At 39.4% G+C, this 24,603-nt stretch overlaps 2 protein-coding genes across 4 annotated transcripts in view; one reads left to right on the top strand and one right to left on the bottom strand.

Annotated features, from left to right (window-relative positions):
- Positions 1 to 1,002: 1,002 nt before the first annotated feature.
- On the bottom strand, positions 1,003 to 10,070 carry COMMD2 (COMM domain containing 2). 2 transcript variants are annotated; one of them, XM_063339000.1, is made up of 5 exons: positions 9,915 to 10,070; positions 9,716 to 9,793; positions 9,153 to 9,235; positions 7,655 to 7,828; positions 1,003 to 7,177 (listed from the first exon to the last, which is right to left on the bottom strand). In XM_063339000.1, the coding sequence occupies exons 1-5, from the start codon at positions 9,979 to 9,981 to the stop codon at positions 6,980 to 6,982; spliced, it is 600 nt and encodes a 199-aa protein (XP_063195070.1). In that variant the 5' UTR covers positions 9,982 to 10,070; the 3' UTR covers positions 1,003 to 6,979. The 2 variants fall into 2 exon arrangements, with proteins under 2 accessions (XP_063195070.1, XP_063195071.1); XM_063339001.1 differs by lacking the exon at positions 9,716 to 9,793 and having other exon boundaries at positions 9,915 to 10,030.
- A 2,021-nt stretch (positions 10,071 to 12,091) lies between these two features.
- The window catches only part of RNF13 (ring finger protein 13), a 45,869-nt gene continuing 33,357 nt past the window's right edge, over positions 12,092 to 24,603 (top strand). The window contains exons 1-3 of one of the 2 annotated variants that reach the window (XM_063340202.1): positions 12,092 to 12,229; positions 18,533 to 18,660; positions 21,564 to 21,644. In XM_063340202.1, coding sequence (XP_063196272.1) covers positions 18,547 to 18,660; positions 21,564 to 21,644 — 195 coding nt within the window. In that variant the 5' untranslated portion in view covers positions 12,092 to 12,229; positions 18,533 to 18,546. Of the gene's footprint in view, positions 12,230 to 12,352; positions 12,684 to 18,532; positions 18,661 to 21,563; positions 21,645 to 24,603 lie in introns of those variants that run through there. The other variant, XM_063340203.1, reaches the window with a different exon arrangement.

Genomic DNA, 24,603 nt, shown 5'->3' with positions numbered 1-24,603 from the left:
GTAGCTACAGAAGAAAAAATATTCTGGAATAGCTCTGCAAACTTTAGCACTAGGGTAGCGTAGAACAGTGCTGAGACTTGTACCGGCATGAAAAGTACTTTTTCTAGCTCAAGTAATTTTACTTGCAGAAAGATACAGTAAGATGCAGTTTTGTTTTTTGTTAATAAAAACGGCGTGTACACAGAGGGGGTTTTCTGATGTACATTTTGCCAGGAAATTAAGCTAATAGTTTAATTACAATCAGATTTGATATTTTGGGAAGGTCTTCCAGTTTGAATTTCCTGTGTCCAATACAGAGGGTGTATGATTTGCTGAAGCTCAGGAGGGCAATTTGAAACAGAGCCTAATTATTCCGACATCGTGCTACTGCTTTCAGTGTAAAATGTACCAGTTGTCACCTAGTAAGTGTGTGTGTATATATATATATTTTTTTAAATAAATTAAAAGGCAGTGTCATATATTTCTTAACACCTCTTGAACACATGTTGTCAGTTGTACTTGTTGCTCAGCGCTGGGTATTTCACCTTTTCCCCTCTCTGCAGAAGATAAGGCCTACAGGACTTGTTCCACGCATTTTTGAATTGCAGAATCCTCCGTTTCCCCTAGCAAGTAAAAATAACATTTATGATCAGTATTCCCTGCTTTCATCAGATGTTCTTTTTGCCTGGAAAGTCGTCCTTGATAGTAACTTTTAACCTTTGTGGGAGAACGAGCATGGATGAGAGGCGAATTTTTGTTCTAGCAAGTGTTAAAAGTTGACCAGTCTAAAACCAGTCATTTAAGATGTGGTCCTGCGATTGAGCACACAGGCGACAGCAAAAACAACCAGCGAAGGAGAAAGAGAAGTACTTCTCCTCTTCATGTCCCTTTGAGTTTAGCTGCGCAGGGAAAAGCCCCGGAGTGGGTGCGAGCATGCAGAGCAATGAGAGCCTTTATTCTTTAGCTGAGCAGAAACAGACAAACATCTCCATCCGTTAAAAAAAAAAAAAAAAAAAAAAAAGGTGTGATTATAGAATTTATTCAAGAAGGATGAAAAATAACACTTGGTATGGTAAAACCAACCTAAATAGAAGTACTCAAAATGCATGCATCCTTTTCAGGATATTTACTGACTGATTTATAAAAGGCATGTAGCTTGCTTTCTTATGGATTCTTGATTGCATCTACTATGAGACCGTATGCTAGATTTCTTTGTGATACGAGATTTTACAACACATTCCTAAATTGGCCACGGTTAGGAGAAGATTCCCTTGATATTCAGATCACGCGAAGAAGCAAAGATCACTGAAGACAATCTTTTTTTACAAAGTGCCACAACCTCTAATAATTGAAAAATCAAGACAAATGACTACATCTTGTCTTTTTTTTTTTCTGTAACAGAGTTTCCAAAAGATCTCAAGTTAGCTTTGTTGGGGCTTGAACTCTTGGTTCTCCAAGCGACTATCTTATCTTAGGTCTACTTGGGAGAGTTCGAGTTGCTCTCATCCCTCAAACTACTTGCAGCCATCTGGTACCTGGATGTTACTGTCCAAGAGGGCTCAGCTGACCAAAGGGAACATCCAAATGCTTTATGCACGGTCTGGGTTCATGCAAAGTTAGCCAACTGCAGTAGACCAGCTTCACCAACGCTATAGGCCGAGATGGCTCCCCCGCGTGTTCACACTTCCCACTTCAGACTGTTAACAGTCGGTCAGCAAAATCCAAAGCTGCAATCCCCAGCAACAACTGAGAAGTATTTGGCAAACTTGTGAATTCTTACATCTGGAAATTATTATCTGGAAGGTACTTTTGGATGTGTAGAAAAGTATAAACAATGGTGATTTTAAAGGCCACCCGTTTCAAATTATTAACCAAAATGTCCTGTCCTGAAATTCAGAACAAAAATGTTTACGAAAGATTTTGTCTCAATAATAGTAGAAGTACCAACTGAGGGATTTCTCAGGGCTTCTGCAAAAGACAAACCTAACAGGACGGGATTTTTTTCTGTTATCTTATGGTAGATCTAGGAACACATGATGCATGAAAGGCCTAGCAGAGAAGTTTCCCGACTTCCGCAGCTCTAATACTTTAAGTATTTGTTAGGAGCACTAGGATACTACTTTGAATGTTCATGCACACACAAGCACACTGTGGAGCAAGTAAAGGTTCCATAAAGTGAAATTTAGTGTTATTCTGTATACTTAAGTTTTCCTTTTGCCAAAAAAATAACATTTTGACAGAGCACTAGCTATGGACAGGGAAAGAGTAAGATCAGCAGAAGGTTCTTAAGTATTTAATGGTGGGAAGAAATGTATTGAATGCGTTTGGCAGCATATTTAGACGCTATGGTTTGTATTTTAGCCCTGAATATTTACATTTTGTGACAATCGGCATGCAGCTATTTTAGAGTAGCGTTCCTCTTACAAACTTCATTTATTTGACAGATAGCCTGTCCTTATATATCTAGAATAAGCAAGTCATAAAGCTGATGATCATTGTGATTCCTAAAAGGTATTCTAAAATTCTATTACACAATCACAGTAAAAAAGGCACTTTTATGCACGTAAAAGCAGTCTGCTCACTACTCCATCTTCAGTAGAACTACTGGTAAGGTTTAAAACCTGACGCACTTCAAATAAATCAAAACCCACAACCCTAAATGAAATAATAGTGTTTTCTATTGATACAAATAATCTGATGAGCAAGTGAAATTTCAGATTTCAAGATACAACTGCAGTAACCAAACTACCACAATTTATACTTATCTTGAAAATAAAATCAGTGAGTATTTAAAAAAAGAGGCTGTGCTGTAATACACCTGACCTTGACCACAAAGCCAAGCACAGAGCGACAGGAGACTTCCTTCCCTTTATTTAGATAAGTAAGAAACAGCAAAGCTTTACCCATGGAGGTTTGCCAGGTTATTCCTAATCTTAGACTTCCTTTCCTACGCACTATCTATTGTTAATATTACAAAGTCATAGTATAGGAAATAGGCATTCTTATAAAAACTGGAACTGAAACAAAATCACCATTCATACCTTTTAGCCTATACGTGTACACATTTCATAAACAGCACTAAATTTTAAAAAAGTGTAATACTTTAAAATTAAATTAAAAATACAGTGTTAAGACAAAATCATAGTTCAGTGGGGTTTCTGTTAAATGAGAATTGTAGGCCTAATCCAAAGTTCAGATACTGATTTTATTTATATACATGTATATCTAACTAACTCCATAGCTGTTTAAATGAAAACAATTTTCCTCATATAATTCAAGGAACATCTCATTAATTGGCCAGTTAGAAGGTGGAAAAGTATTTAGTACATTAAAAGTTTGCAAGAAAGAGTGGCAGGAACAAGCAAAAGTACAAGAAAATAAAGCTTGTAGGAGAATCTAAATATGCTTCAGAGATGGGGAGTTGGTTAAAACTTGGATCAGGAACTTAAGCAATATATTTTATGAAGCCCACAGTGTTCATACAAAGTTCATTCAAAAGGATTAAAAAAAAAAAAAAAGACAGGAGGAGGAAAAGCATGGCTTCTTGAGCTTCCTCAGTGCTTAAAACAATATAAACATTTTACACCACCAAACAAATTACATCATCCTGAGTTTTAAGAATTGGATTATATTATTTTCTTTGCTAAGTAGCTTAGCAAATTAGCAGATTCAAGAAACAATGTTTTACAGTGGTTGAAAACTGGAAGGTTTATTGTTTTCAGTTTAAAATTGATCATGAATTTGGAAAATACAAGGTGAAATATATTCCAAGCTAAATCTTGAGACTATAAACTATTCTTATCTGAATATGATTGTATGAATATCACTGAAAATGACTGTATAGTGAAACTTCTCCTTTGTAGAATATAAAAAAACCAAGCTTTCTGCCCCCTGCTGTTTAAACCAGGAAAAAATAAACTGGGACAAAAATCCATTGAGAAGTGTATAGCTTAAGGGCTGAGCCGAGCTCTGCTTTTAAGAAAATAGTTTATGCTTAAACTAGTTGGATTTTTAGTTTTTCTGTGCACTTGGAACTCTGCACTGACGTAAAATTCACCTGAATTTAGTGGTCTGTCAAAAAGGTGCCAGGAAGCCACGTGCAAGCTGCTTACTTCATAAAGCCAAAAGTTCCTGACACAGACCGGAAGAGCCGTTCTGCAGAACAAAGTTAATTTTCCAGTAAAACAAACCATACAGAAGTTCTACCCTGAGGGTAACAGATTATGTTCCATACTTCATAGATTTCTAAAGGTGAAGTAGTAATACACTCTGCTTCCTCACAGATTATTCAGAACTTAATTATGTTTGTAAATGGCTTGAAGATGAAAATGCTGTACTGTCTACAAATCAAATTTGATTAGTCACTTTGAAAAAAAAGTTACTTAACTTTTTAAGAGGTAAGTTGAAAGTCAGTTTTTTCTGTTAGAAAGTCAGCATCCAGTTCTTCCAGGCTTGGAAAAAAAACAAACAAACAACAAACCAGTAGAGAAATGGCCTCAAATTTAACTTTGATTTTGAGGCTAGATACCACAGCAAATTTTAAAAAGCCTATTAAAAATAAAATGGGTTAGAAGTAGCAACATATTTTTTTTTTAATAGCTTGTGAATAATGCTCTGTACTCTCCATGTCTTGTTCAAGGGTTTCTACAAAGCACATGAGAGGAAACAAGTTATATTAAATATAGCTTTATATATCACCTTTAATTTTGGATAGAGTTTACATTAAAACTGGAAAAATCCACATCCACGGGTGAATTCTTATTTTACCACTATCTATGGGTTAATGAGGTGGATGCTTTTTCACTCTCCAGCTTCCACTGCTCTACAACACAGCAGCTATACAAATAGCACAGTTCCCATCTTGGTAACTCCCATCAGTGCCATTCCATCAACGGCAGTTTAAGCGTTGTTTTAGCCACCGTACTGCTGTCTGCACATCAGCACTTCTGTCTGCAGCCTCTGAGCCCTCAGTAGCTGCTGTCTGTGCTCCGGAGACAGGGCGAAGGGGAACAGCAGAGCTGTAGGAAGACCCGTTTTAACCGCAGAGAGGGGCAAGTCTACCTTTCCAGTAATTACGCTGAAATCACTAGCTGCCAAGAAGCTGCTTTTCCAGGCTCAGTACTTCTCCCCAGAACTGAAAAGGACAATTCAAAAGCAACACACTTGGTGTAAAGGATCTTTCTCCTTACTTTTTTTCTAGAGTTTGTTCATGGATCACTGCCAGAGTTTGCGTTTTACATTTCACCCCACTTTGAAGTTTAACCTTGACCATCCTCAATTCAGATCATGTTTTGTTACAGGAAACAAGACCATTCAGTGTCACAGTTCTTACTTCTACACTATTGTAATAAGCTTCAAAAAATGAATATGCAGGCTTTCTAATGACATTCCGTATTCAAAAAATCCACTTTAAACTGTCCGTTTTACTCCTGATCACTGACAGAAACCCTCCCCTTCTCTTCTAGCACATGCTTCAGGACAGGACACACACATAAATTGCCAGCATTTACCATGATGCCAACTAGCTCTACGGCAACTAGTTTTCTTTTTTTAAGAAGTTTAAGAGACAGAAAGTTAAATATGTTCAGATTCATAGGGCAGTAGTGAGATGAGACATGAAAACGTTCCAGGGCTGGTATCTAGAATTGTATTTTGCTGCCATGAGTTGTATCAGGAGAGTTAGGAGACATGGAATAAAGAGAAAGTACTGTCCTACACAGAGGTTGTTCTTATATTTCACCTGAAAATGTACACCAATTACATGCAAAAATACTCATCATAAATCCCAAGTAGTAACATTTGATCGCATTTAATTACCACAAACTAGATGCGAAGAAAAAAAATCACCGCATATGGATGGTAAATGAAACACATGGCTGATTCACATACGCAAGAGGAAATTAAGTTTGTTCACACCATCACCAAGCCATGTAAAGAATAAGCAACTCCATATTCTAGAAAACTGACTTTTTCTAAGTGTTATTGATTTAAGCACTTCTGCTATGCAGGTTTCATTTGAAATAGTATAAAAATTCAAAAGAATAAGAAAATAATGCATTTGTGAATGTGGGAACCCAATTATTACAGAAATGTATCGTGTTAATAGGAAAGACAGTAAATATACAGTTATTGCCAGAATCTGTACATTAAGGTTCTCTCTGGCCTATCTGCCCTCTCCAATATACTTTAAGGGACTAATGATGCACTCTCACTAGTGACAGTAAAACATTCATAAGTAAAACTATTTAATCTGCCTCCTAGCCCATCATTTTACTTCTGCAATTTTTCAGATCACCTTTACATATAGAAATAAGCAGTACACTAACTTATGTTTAGGCCACTGGGTTTTCTATGGTACCTGCTACCTGCAGAAAGCATGAGACTACCTAGTAGGGGTTATAGGTAGCTTTCTTAGAATAGGAGCGTTAGCTTGGTTACACTTTCTGTCGTCATGCAGGAAGGGTAGAAACGCAGTGCAACACCCAGCCCCTGAGTTGACTGAATCCTCTGGAGGGCAGTAGTCCCACCTGTACTCTTACATATGCATGAGTCTGCTGGAAGAAACATTCCTGTAAAGTATCATTCCCAACAGTATAGGGTCTTTTTAAAAAAATTCAGAACAGATGCAAAATCAAGAAAAATACCTACTTCATAAATGTAAAAATAAATGTGCAGCTTCATATAATATTGAGACAGCTCTACTTAATGTAGGAAAGCTCTTCAAGTAGAACTATACTAATTTAGAGCAAAAGAAATTCTCAGCACAGCACGCTGAACTTCTACATGTGCAAGTAAGCAAAACCAATGACCAATCTCATATCAGGCAGGTGCGCAAAGTTAGCACCAGAGGACATTCAGCCTCTAATTACTGGCTCAAGATCCTGGCACAGGAAAGCATTCCATCTGATCCAGATGTTTATTTTTCCTCAAAATGTATTTGTGAACTTTGTTTTTAGTTGTTCCACAAACCGCTTACTACAACAATGGCCATGAATCAATACTATTTCATGTTGCGCACTATTCTCCTGCAGTGGTTGGTTTTCATTTCCCCTAGTGCTTGTTCCAGTTGCTGTATTAGGTGGAGGAGGGTAGACGGGTCGGTTTGCAACACCTGGGCAGTTTGATCTTCATGCTGATTAAGATGTAGCTTTATAGTCACAGCAGGCTTAATCTGTTGTCTCAAACTTCTGCTTGCAAGCTGAAACAGGAACAGGCAAACAAACAAAGGAAGATGGTTACCAGCTTTCATATTTACAATTCGCAACAGGTTTGCAGGACCTGCTTGGAGGACTGTTCAAAAATCCTTTTCATCCACATTAAAGATATACACAATCTATTATTTAGTTTTATCATTGGGCAATACTAATCCCCTTTAATTAATGCTTTCATAATATTTCTGAAAATAGGTGATAATTAGGACTGAATATATTACGTATATGCTAACATTTTTAAAACACCAATGGAGTTATGAATTCAATTTCCATAAAGCAACACTTTGCATCATTATATATCCTGTTCATCTTATAACTAGCAATAACAAAATTATGTCAGTTTTAAATACAGGAAAAACTGCTACCTCAATTACTTTGAAATAATATACATTCATTTTTTAGTAGTTGTTTATGATGTTAAAAAAATGTAAAGTGAAACAGAGTATTGAAAACACAGAAGTTACCTGCACATCCAGTCTCCATTCCAGATTGTGATAGCTGGGAAGCTTCGGTGTCAGCTCACCAAGAATGCTTCTAATCTCTTTCCTGTTATCGAGGTACAGCTGCAGCAATAATTTGTTCAGTTCATCTGAGAATCCCAGAACATGAATGGAATCTTGGAAGTCTGTCTCCGAAATCTAGAAATAACAATTTAGGCCTTAATGCAGAACTGTGTAATAATCGTTATTTGTTGAGAAACAAATAAAACTGTAAGCAAACTTCACACATATGGCATGCTGCAGTTATTTTCCTGCAGGAATGGGTGAGGACAATTCTACAGCTAGGACAAAACAAATCATCCCTGTTTTAAGTGACTTACACGTGTTGATGTATTACTGCTGATTTGCATGAGCTTCAGGAACAGTTTAAGATCCGTTTTTTAAAAAAGAAAAACGTTCAGCATCCTCACATTTAAGCCTTCATATCAGAAAACAAAATGCAACACAAGAAAAGCATCTGAGCTTTGTCATGAGGAAGTACGTATTTCTGTCATCAATTTATCAACAGATGTTAATATAATATTGATACTCAAATTATAAATACTCTGAAATGATCTGAATGCCTTCATGCATAAGCGAATACCAGGTACAACTTTAAGGCTCACATTACAGTAACTCAGAGAGGCCCCAAGAAGCTGATTCCCACAGGTCAATGCCTTTGTGCTGCCCTGGAGGAGCTGGTTCATTACTGTGAAAGCAGTTAGTTATTTACAGAAAACGTCATACCTCCGCAATGCATTCATACCATCAGCACGTTCTGCGATCAATTCTTGTCTGCCACGATACACTACAATTAACGTGTCAATCAAGCCACCTTACTTCAAGGGAAGACTCTGTGATATTTCAATCCCTTCCCCGCCTGCTCTTCAGAACAACGTCTGCTCAAGTTCAATTTGAAATAACTTGTCTCTGTATCCCTTCTCCGTGTCTATATTCTACCACATCAATAGTAAACAGTCTTACCTATAGAAAAGAGCAATTATCCAACTATTATTCTTTCAATATCTGCTTACACCCACCCAAACTTCTTATGTCAGAAGCTGAAAAGGCTCTCAAACCTACCATGTCAGCCAAACGTAAGGAACACTGCACAGGGGTTAGTACAGCACACATTCTGCACAAGACAGCAACAACAAAATCTTCACTTGAGTTTTGCTATTTAGACAGAGCTCAATCCTGAAGTATGCTTCTCTATAGGGACTAAATTATCTCATGTTCTTGCTATACACTATTAAAACATCAAGTTTTAGCTTCAGATTCCAGTTATCCGTGCAGACGCAGTATTTCAATAAGAGAACAGCATAACAGACACCTTTTTAAAAAAAAAATAAAATTAAAAGAATACACGTGATCAGAATTTTGAATTAGCTTTTCCCCATTCGTTAGTATTTTCAGAACTAGAAATGTTTAGAAGACATCTCTTGAGCATATCCCTGAATTTATGGCACAGACATGTCCTTACCATAAGCTTGGAGCTTTCAGTGAGAAGATATGTGAGTCCTTCCACCCCATGCTGGACGGTGTCAACACCGACGTTAAGCTTTCCTGTAAAGAAAACGCAGAGTACCTATTACTTCCTTCTTAAGCTGCCACAGCAACAATACACAAAACTGCAAATTTACCCAAAGCCAACTTGCAAAATATGCATAGAAAAGAGAGAAAAAGAGGGCTGAGCATCCTTCAAATAATAACCTAAGGGGATCGAAAGGCAAGTTGCCCCCCCCCTCCCCCCAAAAAAAAAACCCAACCAAACAAACCAAAAAAATAAAACCCCAAACTAATTTATTATGGCATGACACAGAGAGAACCGGATGCTCATGTACCACAGCTGTCGTGAACACACCGGGACAGAAACGGGCAACCGGCAGGCTCGGGAGAGGCACGGCACCCCCGCGGGCTCCCCGCAACACCCCCGCACCCTCCGACACCGCTCCGCCGCCCCCGCCCCGCCTTTCCCGCTCTCCCGTTCCCGCGGCGGAGTCGCTACGTGCCCCCCGCTCCCGGTCCCCCCGCCCCGGCTCTTACTGGCGGCGGCCTCGCAGGCCCGCGGCGCCGCGCCCCGCCGCAGCAGCTCCAGCGCCAGGCGCCCCAGCTCGCCGACGGCTGAAACGAGAGGAGGCGACTCCGCTGCAGGCCCCGCGCAGCCACAGCCACAGCCACGACCGCGCCCGCCCCGTTCCCACCCCGCTCCCCGGGCGGCTCCGGGCCGGGCCCGCTGCCGGACCTGCGCCGCCCGCCCGCGGCAGGCAGCCCAGGTGGGCCTTCTGCTCCTCCGACAGCACCAGCAGCATCGCCCCGCTCCCCCTGACGCTCCTCGCCGCGACCGACCAGGAAGGGGCGGCCCGGGCCCGCCGCCACCGGGACGCGCCTGCGCGGGGCCGCCGGGGGCCGCTGCGGGCGGGGAACCGGGCTGAGGCCGAGGGGTGGGTGGACGGACGGACGGACGGATGGATGGATGGATGGACGGATGGATGGAGACACCCCCAGCCCCATCGCACCCCCCCCGGCTCGGCCTTCGCAGCCGTTCGAGAGCGGTTCTGTCCCGGGCTGCGGGGGATCTGCTGTACGTGCGGTTCAAAGCTGTTCTGCAGGTACAGCCCACACTAACACCCGGATGGCACCGAGGGGCATGGCGCCGTACTGCCCAAACCTGCAGGACAAGGATTACACTCCGGTGACACTGCTGCGTCCCATGGCTGGTACGCGATTGCATTTGTGTGCTGAAATTAGGTAGAGGTGGCATCGCTATTCCCGTCTGCCTAAAATAGATTTCTAAAAACGTATATTCCATGTTAAATAAAGCCAAAAAAAACCAACCCCCAAACCACCAAGGTTCTGAATTACTAAAATGATGCGTAACTTCTCAAAGATCTTTTTTCTCTTTTAGGCCATAGTTCATTTTGTTAAACAGCAAGGCTGTTCAGCTTTTGACAGGGTTGTTTTAGATCAGAATAGCGTTAGGAAAATGTGACTGGAAAAATATTTCATTTTATTTTGTTACCTGACTGAAGTACTGTCTTTTCCTCGGATAACGCAGTGCTTTTCCATGAGACAAGCAGTCCAGAACTCTTTCTAGCTATTCCACACATCTTGGTGAAGTGTTATGCTTGCCAACAGATATGTTCCAGTATAATTATATTTGCAATTTATAAACTTATAAGTTACCATAGTTACATCTACAGGAAATTTTTGCAATTTTGTGGCTGGGAAATAGGTATAGGACAAGGTCCTGCAAGGCCAGTGGGGTGGGGGCTTCTGCTCTCTTGGACAGCAGCCTTAACACCATGAGTTTCTTTTGAGCGGCTATCAACCTCAAATAATCCAGTTTTGGTAAATTTGTCTGCTATTTCCATTCCCCCTCCACCCCACCTTGTTGTAAACATTCACCCATCCTGTTAAGTGCTCTGGTTAATGATGGTCAGTAGATCTCAGGACCAAGACCTTCTACTATGAAAAAATGTGAAAACGTGTTACGGATTTATTCCTAACCTCTTCCTTACTGAGTTCCAGTGCTTTCCAGGAGCAAGTCCAATATTACAAGCACAGACATCAGAGACTCTGAAATATTAAATGTAATACTTCAGCACCTGTTCTTTGGAGATTTTAGAGGATAGCTTCACATTACCTCTTAAAATCATAAAGGAGAAAGTAGAGGTAAGGACTGTGAATCAGCGTGAAGGGAATGTAATTTCTTAGCCATCCTCACAAATTGAAACAACTTTTGGTGGTATATTAGAATTGCAGATTTTTGTTTCTAGTCTTTAGATTTCGAGCATGACCTTCCAGCAGATGTTCACATCCAGAGTAGCAGTTCCTAATCAACTCATCCAAATAATTTTACTTGCCAAGTCCTTCTACGTATCCGACCTCTGCAGTCCGCAGACAGGCCTGCTGTAGTTCTTCCAAGCTACGAAGTAGGAAATTTTTCTATTCTGTACTTGGTACATCTACCTGAACTTGGGAAAATGTGACCCATAGAATAGTTTGGGTGGGAAGGGACCTTGAGGACCATCTAGTCCAACCAGGCCGTGCTTCTGCCTCATTGGGGTCACTGAGGAGGCCGCACCGCCCGCCAGCCCCGGAGAGCCGTGAGAGCGGGTATGGCCGTGACGAAGGGAAGGGAAGGGAAGGGAAGGGAAGGGAAGGGAAGGGAAGGGAAGGGAAGGGAAGGGAAGGGAAGGGAAGGGAAGGGAAGGGAAGGGAAGGGAAGGGAAGGGAAGGGAAGGGAAGCCGCTAGCACCGCCCGGGCTGCGCCCGCCCCGCCCCGTCCCAGAGGAAGCTCCTCCCCCACCCCGCGGGCGGGGCCAATGGCAGCGCCTCGCCCCGCCCACTCGCCTGCTAAGGACTGCCCCGCGTCACGCACCGGCGGCTGAATGGCAGCCTGGGCCAGCAAATAGCCTGTCGCGGGGCTGGTGCCTCTTGCTGCGCGGCGGCGGGGCGGGACTTCCGCTGTGGCGGCTGAGGGGTGGGAGGGCGCCATGGAGTCGGCCTAGGCGCGGCCCTCGGCTCCCCGCGCCGGGCCCTGTGCCGGGCCCGCAGGTGAGCGCCGCCGGGGCGGGGGGCGCGGGCGCCGGTTCCCCTCGGGCCTCTTCCCTGCTGCCGGGCGCCCTGGCTCAGCGGTGGTTAAGGAGTTGCTGGGCCCCTCGCTCCATTGCGCAGCGCTTATTTACCTCCGCCCTTCGAGTGGTGAGGCGGGGCCGCGGCCGGCCCTGCTCGGCTGTCCGCGGGGTCCGGCGCTTCCCTGTCCCGCAGACCATCACCGCACCGAGCGGCCGGAGGGAGGGGAGGCGAAGAGCAGTGAAGGGAAGGGTATCAAAGCGCTCTCCGAGCATCGCTTCCAGACTGGTGAAAGCCAAACCCTTGCTCTGGCGTTTCACACATAGCTCTGAGCCGTTCCTCCGAGGTTGTCTGGGCACGGAGGTACTGGTTATGCTTCGACGAGAATAAGTAGGATGGAGGCTGTCTGGCTGACAACCAAATAACTAGTAAAAAGGTGAAAAAAGAAAAAAAGGAGGGGAATAGGTCCTGCATCTTATCAGATCTGAACAGTGAATTTTCTTTGTGTGCATTAGTTTTCAGTTCTGTGGATAGGTCTTAAATGGAGATTTGGGTCAGTGATGATATGGTGACATCAGAATGCAAAAAGCCGGAGACATTGGGGCTTTTGGGGATATGTGTGAAAATTGTTGATATTATCTGTGTAACTTTTGTTCATCCTATGCTTGTGGAGTTTTGGAAGGTGCAGCCTAGTCTACCAAAATATTTAGAATGTTGTTACTGAGTTTGTGGGAGGACAGAGCTTTTGTACTTTCATATGATTTTTGTAATTGCTATAAGCATTGTAATCGTCTTTGGCTCTAAAATAGAATTTAAGTCTAATACAGATGTGCAAATTATTTTTTTCACCTATAAGAGGGGAAAGATGTGTTTTCTTGAGAGAGTTGAAGCACGAGCATAACCATGTGGACAAGGAATTGCTTTGTGTTGTCTTCTTCTGTGAAATAAGTTTTGAGTTGATTGAGATATAAACTTCTGAAAATTTGGCATTTTATATATATTTTGTGGAGCTTGGTTTGTGGTAGTTGCTAAAGCTCTAATTATTCCTGTTGGTGTCCCAAGCCAAGTAATTTTTTCATGACACCTCTCCAGCATGTGCTCTTAAGGCGTGTTCGCGTTGGCAAGTTTGAAACTGATATTATTGGCAGGATGAAGGACTTGTATCTAAAAGAAAGTTTTCCACTCAAGTTGCCTGTTCCGGTCTGGGAGTGAGTGTACTGGTGTTAAAGACACTGTGTGTTTCATAACGCCTTGTTATTAATACAAACAATATCATTAATGCATTAAGAGGTAGTCACGGTGTTCTTAGTGTCTGGTACAGCAGAATATCTGTTGTGTATTGTCACTTCTTATATCAAGCTTATTTAGCCATCCTGATTTTCAAGTGAGAAGGAACATTTTTCTCTCCCCTTCATTTGAAAGTGTAATCAGAAGTGTATTTTCTGTTGTACATAGAACACCACTACTTCTGCACTATCTTTATGGGCAAGACTTTGTCTGATATATTCCAAGTTAGTATATTTGCTTTGTGGTTGCCTTACTGCTCACAGATATGCCGTGATACAGCACACCCCACACTTTCACCTCCTTAGTTCTGACCTGATGATCCGGTTCAGTCCTGCAACAGAAGGATGTAGCTCCCCGGGTTTAGTTTGTTTTGTGAGTTCTAGGACGTGGAGTGGGAAGGAAAAAAAGAAACAATTCTCAAACGCCCAAGGTTACTTAAGGAGAACTCTGTCTATAGACACTGGAAAATCAGGTGTAAAGTGAGGAAGATGAGTCCAGAGTCAAGTTTAACTTCTTTTCTGTGGTTTACAGCATAGTCTTTAATTACGTATGCCTATATTTCTGTGTGCTATAAGCTGCCTCATTTAATTAAGAGTATAGTCTACAAATGAACTATGGAATTTCAGGAATTATGAGGCTTTTTTGCTTGCATTTGAGGCCATAGTTCTTGGGCCCAGAAGAATGTGTGTTTAACTCTTTGGTAGAGAAGACTGCACTGTATGTACCTGTTGTTTGTAAGGACAACTTTAGTTCAGGTATTTTATAATCTTGCTCAATAGTATTTTAATGCTTTTTCTGTGTTTTAAGGTATGTGCTGAATTTGCGGCATTGGTTAAAATATTGTGATAGCTTCCAGTGTGGTGTTGCTTCTGTCATAGTAAAAATTATTGCATTTTTTTTGAACAATTGCTCTTTTATCCTCCAGTTTCACTGACATCCTCTTTGTTAGGGCAGGCTGATGAGAGGAACTGGTAAATCTTAATTTAGAAATAAAAATTCTTGAATTTCATAATTCATTGCAGGTTCCGGTGGCTGTAACTTCTGTTGCGCTAACCAGTTGAAAGTTTCACAAAGCATCATATGTCTGAATGACCAAGTCAGAATCATGAGAACTGTTTTTGAAAATATCAGCTGTTCCCTCCCATTAGTCATAAAGAATTTTAATTAACTTTGTGTTAGTTTAAATCAAATCTAACTCTCCAGTATGTGCTCTAATTAGCATTGAGGACCTCATTGTGGGACAATGCTTTCTGCTTAAAAACCCTGCAAAGGATAGAATAGTAAGACTGGAATTCTTAGGTGTTTCTTGATTCTGAAAGAGAATGGAGTAGTCTTGTCTGTGATTTCTTGGATAAGTGAACGAAGTTTCAAGTGTCAGAATGAAGTATCTGCAGTCAAATGAAAACGAATCCATGTGGAACTATATTTAAATAAGAAGCCTCAATTTGGAAGCTTTCAACAATCATACAAGCAATTTGGATGACCTAATTGAGTTTAATTGTTTGTGAAGTACTTTTAATTCCTCTAATAAAAGTAGTTAGAGTGGATTCAGATGTTCTGATAATGATAATATTAAGCACGTACCATCTACTTTTAAAACTTGTCCCTGAATTATTTCAACTATCATAGCAACACTAGATGCAGTGTATTTGCTGTTATTTTATGTTACCACTTTTTTAATGTTATGGAATTTCAAGTAATTTCTTACTGTCACCCTAGAAGAATTGCTAGAGAGACTTGGTCATCCATTTGTGGACCAAGTAATTCTTTTAAATGTAGCAATGAACATGTTTAGGTTTTGTACTGAATGTAGTGCTTAATTGTTGCTTGTTTTGTACTCTGAAGAGGTGTATTGGATCACATGTTTTTTGTTGAATGTGTTGGAATTTTGAATGTTGGATTTCTTAGCTTGATCACGTTTATGTGTGAGTTTTTATAAGGGCGATAATATATTTTGTGCTTCTGTGTTCTTAAAGAGATTGCCTGCACATAATCATGTTACAGCTAAGCCTAAGAGGAAACTGAAGTTACTCTGTAGACGGCTAATAATTGTCTGTTTTAAGACTGGATTATGACTGTAGCAACAGTACAAAAAGAAGTTGTCAGGTGTTACTTGTCAATGGAGAACAGAGGTCCTGCTTTTCGGCATTAGGTTGTGGTTTTGCACAATAAAGAAAGTGAAAGGCGTTTAGTAGTGAGAGCACAGGGGGAGGTTCCTCCTGGCTGCTTCTCATTAACAGTGACTCACACCCTTCTCACGGGGCTGTTCCTGAGATTTTTCTGGGAATTAATGGTGATCAGGTTGTACACTCCTCTCTTGCTGTATCCCAAGTGAGTAAGTAAAAGGCTGTTGTGGGAGGCTGAGTTAGGGTAATTCTCCATTACTGTTCCTTGCTCTAAGGAGCTTTTGTTGTTAAGATGGTCCTCTTCAAAGAAAAACAAACAGGTATTTGTTTAAGCACTAAAATGTATTACCTCATTCAGTTAGTAGTTTCGTTTGGAACAACCTTTCTGTGTGAGAGTTGTCTGTCATTCTTTTTTAAGACCGTGTCCAGCAGATGAATCAGTTGTTGAGGTTGACCATCATGCAGAATCCCACTGAGTCTTTCCTCTCTAAGCTTGTGTGCATACTGTGTCCCCCTGAACGTCACAGGTACAGCCACATTGCAAGAGCGTGACAGGCAGAAATCAGTGATAGTTGTTGTCTCTCAAGTTCTGTAAATGGAAGTGCTGCGATTAAATGATCTGGGTTATTACATAGTTAAAATGTGCTCTTTTAAAATGCAAATTTAGAAAACATCTCCCATGTCAGTATGCTTATAAAGGCTTATAATATGCTTATACAGATTAAGTGTATTTTTGTGACAGGGAGGGTAGGGCACTAATATATCCTGTATTTTAGGAACATCATACAGGACAGAAGCCTCTACATGTAGCCCAAGAGAGATGGGGGAGAAGACAGATGAGCATCTGACCAGGATCCTTATCCAGTTCCCCTGTCTTTCCCCTCTGGAAACCTCTGTCCCTTTGTCAGCTGACTGTTGCTCCCATTCAGAGTGCTTTTCTCAACAGCATAAACCAAGGCTAAATCTCAAACCCCTACATTACTGCAAGCTGTGGGAAGTATATATACAAGAATTTAAACTCCTTTATGTGGGTTTAAATGTCCCCAGTTATGTGGAAGGCTGAAACTTCTCCCTTGCCCAACCCAAGTTTTTTGATACTTGATTTTGCAATTTAGCTAGTAGATTTTTTTTTTTACCTTCATATGAGTGTGTATTATGTTACTGCTTCTTGTTTGTATTAGAAGCTGAAAGACCTGTGTTGGATTGAATGCCCATAGGCACACGGTATTGAGCATTTTAGACTACAGCTTTGCAGAGACGTCATTTCTTACTACATTAAATGTGGTATTTAGCAAATGTTGCAGATTTGTGCCACGTTGTTCATGTTTGTGGAACATAAATTTTAGGGCCTTACAATAAGTGTGGAGGAAGTTGGTCTTTCACATTCAATGAATTCTGTGGTCATAAGGAACGGCCTTTGTCAGTCATGGAAATGACATTTTAACATGAGTTATGTTTGTTGTCTGGATTGGGATTCTCAATGGTGCCAGGAAAATAATTATTTGGAAGAGGCAAGTGGAAAGTAATCTGTAATCCATTTCAAAGAATACCAAGAGTTTCCAAACTGAGGAGTACTGTGGATTATTATTTTAAGTGTTAGCTGTTGTCTTTGCTGGAAATAATTGAAATGCTCAAAATTTAGACATTATACCTTTAACATACGTGTTGTGTTTGATGGGCCATATTTTGTGCTTTCAAGATGTGTAAGGTTGTAAAATTGGCCAGTTTTTGATGTGAGAGATTACGGAATGAAATCTGTTACCATTGCAGTTCATGCATATGTTACGTTTGGGAGGGACTTCAAAGTTCTGTTCGTGCAAATGTTTGTTTTGTTTGGGGTTTTTGTGGGTTGCTTTTTTTGTTGTTGTTCTTTGTTGTTGTAGTTTGTTTTTTGTTGTTTAGGGTTTTTTTTGAGGGTAACATTATACTGTCAATGACTCCAATAAGGATGTAGGTATCATTGCTCGTACAAGGAAGGCGTTCAGGCCTTTAATCTGTGTTTTTAATACATTAAAAAAAAAAAATCTCTTTGCATGGCAAAGGAGAAATATCAAAATGCTTGTTTTACTTCCTCCTAGCCCCTCTCCTTGCTTTTTTTTGGCTTTGATTAATGATAAATCAGCAGTTTTAAAGAACAGTTTCTGTTAGAAAATGTGCCGCTCTATTTCCAGACACAAGCTGTTGCGTTTTGCTGCTGGTTTTGATGAAAAATTATTAACAAAGCAGAATTAACTTCCTTTTAATGTCATGAGCTTATGAAACGCATAGAAAAATACTTTATAGAATATTTGTGTTGTTTTTTCTTGAAGATTTCAAAAATGCACATCCTTTACAGGAGACTAAATCTGCTGTCCAGGCCATGAGTCATGTTTGAGCATTTGTGAATTTCACTGAAGTTAATAAAACTAGTTTGTATTTGGTACTTGTTGGTATCACTCTGGTTTTGCAAGTCTATGTTTAGAATAAATGCTTTTTGTAGAATTACTCCAGGTACGTGAGGAATTTTCCTGATTCAGATTTATGGTAGGAGAAGGGAAGATTAAAAGAGAGAATGTTTTAGGTGATTAATATTATGTGAATGTTCATTCCTACATGCTGCTTGCATTGCCATGCGTTGCCTACAGCTTTTTGAAGTACTTGTATTTGATGCATGCATTCCCATGGAGGTTACGTGCTCTTAGCAAAAGGAACTTCCATTTCTAAAATAATCGTATAAATTAAAGATTACTTATTTCTCAAAAGTAAATGTAGAATAACGCTTTGCGTACTTTAGAAGAAAAGCTTTGACTGACCAATAGAGCCTAGTAAAATAGCAGAAGGACATATTTGTTACAAGCCTTGACTCTCCTTTTTTTTTTTTTTTTAATTGCAGGTATTAAATAAAATATGCTGTTGTCAATAGGAATGCTGATGTTGTCTGCCACTCAAATATACACTATTTTGACTGTTCAGTTATTTGCTTTCCTGAATCTCTTGCCTGTGGAGGCAGATATTTTAGCAGTAAGTATGAGAATATTTGTCTACATAGATGAAATCCCTACAGAATTGAATCTTCTTTTAAACTATTCTATTAATGAATCAATTAGTACAATAAATGTTATAGCAGGTTGCTTGGAATGGAATTGCCTTAAGAGTTTTGTTCAATGAAGAAATAAATTGCTAATTTTCAAATGATTTTACAGATGATATGTGCTCAGATACTGTGACAGTGAAAGCACTTAATTCCCTTAGTCATTTGAAAAGTCCCAATCTGACCAGATATCCTGTAGTACATTATAACCCTGTTAAAAGAATTCCATGATTATTTGGTTTAGACAGAAATTTAAGTTTTGGAGATGGATGCCATTTTGTAGGGTAACCGTATATAAATAAAGTAAAATAATCTTCTGTGGCTAGTATAATTTATGCGTGCGCTGGAGGCTTTGTTGGTAAAGTCTTGGTGTATGTTACACCTAGATTTTTTTTTTTAATATATCAGGCTAATAAATAGTGCAATGAACATAGGATCAGTCATCAAAGTTGTTGCTGGCCTATTTACTACCTATTTTATTTATCGTATAGTTTTATGGAGGAAGTTATATGCATCTTTGTAGGATAGATCTTAAGCCACTGAAGTAGTTAAACCTAAGTACTGTGGCCTCTACATTCCCTGATAGATCCAGGGGAGTTATTAGTATCCTATCAACTAATCTAGGAGAACAGAGTGAAAAACCCTTGACGCTAAATTTTAAAATAAAAATACATAAAAGTTTGTGGTAATGTGGGATTGATGAATACTGAATTATGTTATTTGGATCTCTGAGTTGTTACTATTTTATTTTTTTGTAGATAAAAATTTTAAGAAATGATTAATGCAGCTAGATAATTGCTTTGTTATGGAACTGACATCACCATTTTATTGTGAAATTTTGAACTGGCTTTCTTACTGTAAATCTGATTTCTCCTCCCCCCTTTCCTCTCTCACCAAGCTTGTGCTTCCTCTTTTTATTAAAAAAAAAACAAACCCTAATTTTTATTCTTGCTGCTTCCTCCCTTAGAAAAGATATTTCAAAACAAAACCAAACCCCACCAACCTGAGAAAGAAAAAAGGCATTTTGGAAGTTTAGTTTATTTTCTTCTGTTTAAGCTTCCATGTGCAGTGTTCTAAAATGCTTCCATTTGAAAATGGAGTGGTTTTTATTCTTGAATATTTGGAAGTTACAGATTTATTCTGAGAGTAACTTTGAAGTAGGAAATACAGAGATGAACTGGACACTTATTCAAACTTCGTTGTGAAAAGGGGCCAGTGGAATGCTTAAGAGATGCTCAGAAGCAGAGGGCATGTTTGCACACTGTCACATGGAATTGAAGGCATACAGATAGCTTACCATCTTGAGAGGTTTCGTGGTTTAATGATTGCCTGTTTGGGGAGCAAAATTCCAGCTGAAGTTTTAGGTTTGTCAGTGAAAGAAATGCTGCTTTTGCTTACTGATTAACTTCTGTGTTCTCACGTAGTTGCAGCCTCAAATGAAGTAATGCTTGTATGAAGTACTGCTACGTGTATATGAAGCATGATTGGTTATTTTTTAAATAGGGGATAAAAATAAATAGGTGTGTGTCTGACTCCTAGCTTAAGTTGGGGCTTGCTGAGTGTTTCAAGGGAAAAGCTACATTAGCACAAGCTTAGGAAGGATGTTATAAAGAAGGTAAATGAGTGACTAGTGAGGACTGAGGAAGGCAGGGTACTGGTACAGCTGTGCTGTGTGGCGGCGGGATGGAAGATCAGGAGAGTTTGTGTGGAGCAGATTGATTACACAGAACAAAAATGCTACCTTGCAATTTAGCTCCATTCCTAGCTCTTTCCCCTCAATTTTATTAAAGTCTGTGGGAAGGAAGCTCCTTTGAAACGTTCCTCATTTGAAACAGTTAAGGTAAATCATGGTAGTGTTTTTATCTATAGTTTGAGTTCCCTGGTCTAAGTCTGGGTGTTGCAAAATGTCTGGTCCCTTTGAAATAAACATGATTCTTACTTGACTGTTCTGTTTGACAGTTTGATGATACAGTGAACAGACAAATATTTCTGAGTCACTAAACTATTCAATAAAACTTACCAACTGATGTGTATTCAATTCAATGTATAATTCACAACTTTTGCAGAAAGCTAACTTTTTACTTTTAATGAAAAATATTTTAGCATACGTACTGTCTGCACTTTTTATTGTATGGATTCTGCATTGGTTAGGCATATCATAGATGTACAACAAAAGATGTACAAGGAAAGGGGGAAGAAAGCTTCCACAGATTTAAGGTCTTTACAGTATTCCTCTGTTTTGGAATGAAAGCCATAGTATAAAACAAAACTGTGGATAGTTTTTCTGAACAGATAGCAGGGAGTTGAGAAGGGATAACATATGGAGGCTATTCTTTGCTTACAATCAACCACCTGTTAAAAACTGTTCTTCCCTGTACGCAAGTGAGTTCAAAGCAAAAAAAAACCAAAAAAACAAAACAAAACACCAAAACAACAAGAACACCACCATCCAAAGAAACCACCACATCCAAAAAAACAGTTCTTCAGATTTTTGCTTTTTTTGGGTTGTCTGTAGTTTCTCTTCTGCAAATATGACGGTATTTGAACTGTAGACAGTAGAAAGTAAGTTATAACGTACAGGTAACGTAACAAAAGATCCATTAATACTTTATTGTTTTAACTACTAGATAAGAAAAGAATGATGTTGCCATGTGAGTAGAAGAGGAGTAGAAGAAGCAATTTTGTGATTTCCTGATGAGGTCACAAGAGGCCCTATGCCTGATAAATATTTTAATCTGAAAAAATATGCAGTGTTGTTTATTTCTACTTACACTTGTTATCTCTTTCCCTCTTGCTGTAAACCTGAATTTTCTTTAAATTTTATTTCTCTTAGTATAACCTTGAAAATGGAACTCAGACCTTTGATGATCTACCTGCTAGATTTGGCTACAGACTGCCAGCAGAAGGCTTGAAGGTAAAAAAAAAAAAATTTTTTTTAAAATTACATATATGTTCAGGATATATATAGAGAGGACTGTATCTGCTGAACACTTCTTCTGTAAGATAAAAGTTAAATGAATAGTACTGAGGAAAAATAAATACAGAACTGATTAATCTACTGCTCAAGGAAAATAAGTGTGCAAAGGGTCTGATGTGAACTGTTGTTCGTGAATAGGAGATTCCTCGCCTAAGAGGAGAATCTTGGCAATCTGACCTCTTGTATGTAAGAGAGAATTTGCTGAACACTCTTATTAAATAAGTTAAAAATAACTGAATGATGGGAGTCTAAGTAAGCAAGTTTGGTACGCTGTTGTCTTTTCCGAAGTTAGTCCCAATACTGATCTATGATGTCAGTACCTTACACTGATATCAGTGGATGCCATATTGAATTTTGTCTTGATTTATTTTTTTTTTTAAATATTTTGAGGATTTATTGTCTCTGTAGGGTCGTATATTGGCTGGCCCTTTCACATAGTAAAGTGTGGAAGGGCAAGAGGGGTTATCTTCCTTGCATGTGGCCCACATTAAGTGCTGTGTAAAGGATTGGTAGTTCCTTTTCTTGGGAAAGTACAAGAACTGTTGTCAGTTTGCTTCCCTCTTTGCGTTTCTCAAGCAAGTGAGTGGAGAAACTGGTGGGCTGTAGTTCTGCTTTAACCACCGCATGTGGTGCCACAAAGCTGGTGGCTGTGTAGTAGGTGATTGATCATAGACCCTCTCCTTATACAGTTTCCTTTTAATTGCAATCCGCACCCCACAGCAGATGAGAAGTTCCCCATTCTCCCAGTGCTGTATCATTAAGTGGGGAAAATGCATGTAGCACATATACATGTTTGTTAGTTATCTGTTCCAGTGTCTTATAGTCCAAATAAAATTATGGCTTGAAAACTGGTCGTAGGATTATTAACAGAAATAAGCGATAATATATTGAATTAGCAGAAACAGTAATTTTATTTTATTTTTGTTAATCCAGTTTTCTTTGATATATAGGAACTAAAAAGTGTGTAAATTTTATTCCATATTTAATTGTAAAATACAACTAGTATTAGAGAAGATGGAAGTGAGGTGTATGGATTTGGAACTGGAAAGGGAAAAATCGTATTGACGTATCATGCGATCACATCAAGTGATTAATGTGCAAAAAAGGTTAAAGATGGCTGTAACTGTGGGAATACATATAGGACGTTATCATTGTTTTGCACTACATCAGAAATTCAGAAGATGTGAGGTCTTCTGAAATACAGCAGCAAGCATGTTTTGTACAGTGGGATAATTCCTTTTCCACGTGTCTAGTGTGATTAATACACTTGGAACATAGTAAGGTGTGTAGATGGACTGAATTAAATGAATAGAAGGGAAATTACATTGAAGGTGAAATGGGAAAAAGACTACGAAGAAGGTTGCATAAATGTAGCTTGCATAGACAATTATGAGAAGGCGTGTTCTGCTTTTTCTGACTTCTGCTAAAGTAGTAGCTGTCCATAGGCACCGGTGGCAGAAGTCAGTAACTGGTGTAAAGACACGCTCACTTTTATCTGTGTAAAATAAGATAGAGGAGGTAGAATATAAATTATTTGAAAATAAAATATATACGGTGATGTTAACACTGTAAACTGGTGTGGTAGTCCTGCTGCTTAGAAAAGTATTTAAAAGCTAGATGAATATCCAGTTCAGTTACAGAGCTCACGTCCTCTGAGGTTAACTTTGTTGCCGAGATTAAGTAGCTGATGCTTGTTGTCAAATGGCAGTGAACAGTGGGCATGCTGCATTTTTCTTCTTGCCTGGTGCCTTCACATAAGATGCAGTGACATGAACTGTTTACTTTCTCAGGATCACATTCTTGCAGTCAGTGTCAGTAAGCTTAGTTCATTTCAGATAAAATTTCTTTTCTGTTCCCCTCCTGTACTTGAAATGCTCATCTACAAGAAAGGCAATTTAGTTTAGCTGTACAGTCTACTATTTATGTGAAGTTCAGTTTTCATTATTTTTTTTATTGTGGAAGTGGCTAGATGGAATCAGTCTTGTGGCAGTAACTTTTTTGTCTGGCTGTCACTTTGAACAGTGTATGGGTAAGTATTTGTGACCGAGATGTATATGTTTTTATTTTGTATGAGAATCCTAAGCTGTAAATGTGTTTAGGTAGGCCACCTTCCAAGTTCCAGTGAAGTGGAATTGCTATCATTTATGCAGCTATGGAGGTTGTGAATAGCACATGAGGGCAGAGAGCTGTTTTCCTGTTCATTCTTTCTGTAGCTGTATGGCCCTAAAACCTGGCTGTGTGGCATCATTGATGCTGCAATGCTTAGGAGTAAACAATACGCAAAAAATGAAGCTGATGTGAAGGTACGAGGTTGTATCACTCTTCATTTGCGTGGTGTCCTTTTGCAGTAAGAATTTCTGTAACTCGTAAGAATTCTGCTGTAAAGAAGATTTTGTTTTCAGAGCCAGTAGGTTTTATCATGTGGAGAAGTGGTGTTAGAGCTCTATGGTTGTTTACTGACTATATTGAGAAACAGAGGGAGATTAAGTGATTTGCCCAAGTAGTGAGCCAATTTAATACATCAAAAATAGATATAAGGAGCTTTGATTTTAACCTTTTTAACTGTGGGACAGCTCTGTGCCTTAACTAAGGTAGATGTCATCACCTGTGTAGAAATAATAATGAGTTTTAGACCTGAATATAATACCAGCATGATTTTTTATTTGTTTCCATTAAGTTTTTAATTATTTTAAAAAAATGCTAGGATACTGGTTGAAATAGGATGAAAATGTTTTTTATATATATGCATTTCGTTAACTGTAACATGATGCTGTGTGATTTGTGTAAAACTTCTCTGTAAAATGTAGTTGGTTCCAGACGTACTGCTCTTTTTAAAAAAACAACAAAAAATAAACACTTTGCATGAAAGTGTGTAACATAAGTAGTGTTTGCTCTA

Source organism: Chroicocephalus ridibundus, chromosome 6 (assembly GCF_963924245.1).
Source record: "Chroicocephalus ridibundus chromosome 6, bChrRid1.1, whole genome shotgun sequence".
Lineage (NCBI taxonomy): Eukaryota > Metazoa > Chordata > Aves > Charadriiformes > Laridae > Chroicocephalus > Chroicocephalus ridibundus.
The sequence above is the reverse complement of the archived record's forward strand: the minus strand, read 5'-3'. Positions and strand labels throughout refer to the sequence as shown.

Bases quoted from the DNA above. Each gene is read 5' to 3' on its own strand.
- COMMD2 (XM_063339000.1), bottom strand. From the start codon at position 9,981: ATGCTGCTGGTGCTGTCGGAGGAGCAGAAGGCCCACCTGGGCTGCCTG. The intron at 9,794-9,914 runs GTCCGGCAGCGG...CTCTCGTTTCAG, and splicing joins GCCGCGGGCGGGCGGCGCAG to CCGTCGGCGAGCTGGGGCGC. The intron at 9,236-9,715 runs GTAAGAGCCGGG...TTTTCTTTACAG, and splicing joins GGCCTGCGAGGCCGCCGCCA to GAAAGCTTAACGTCGGTGTT.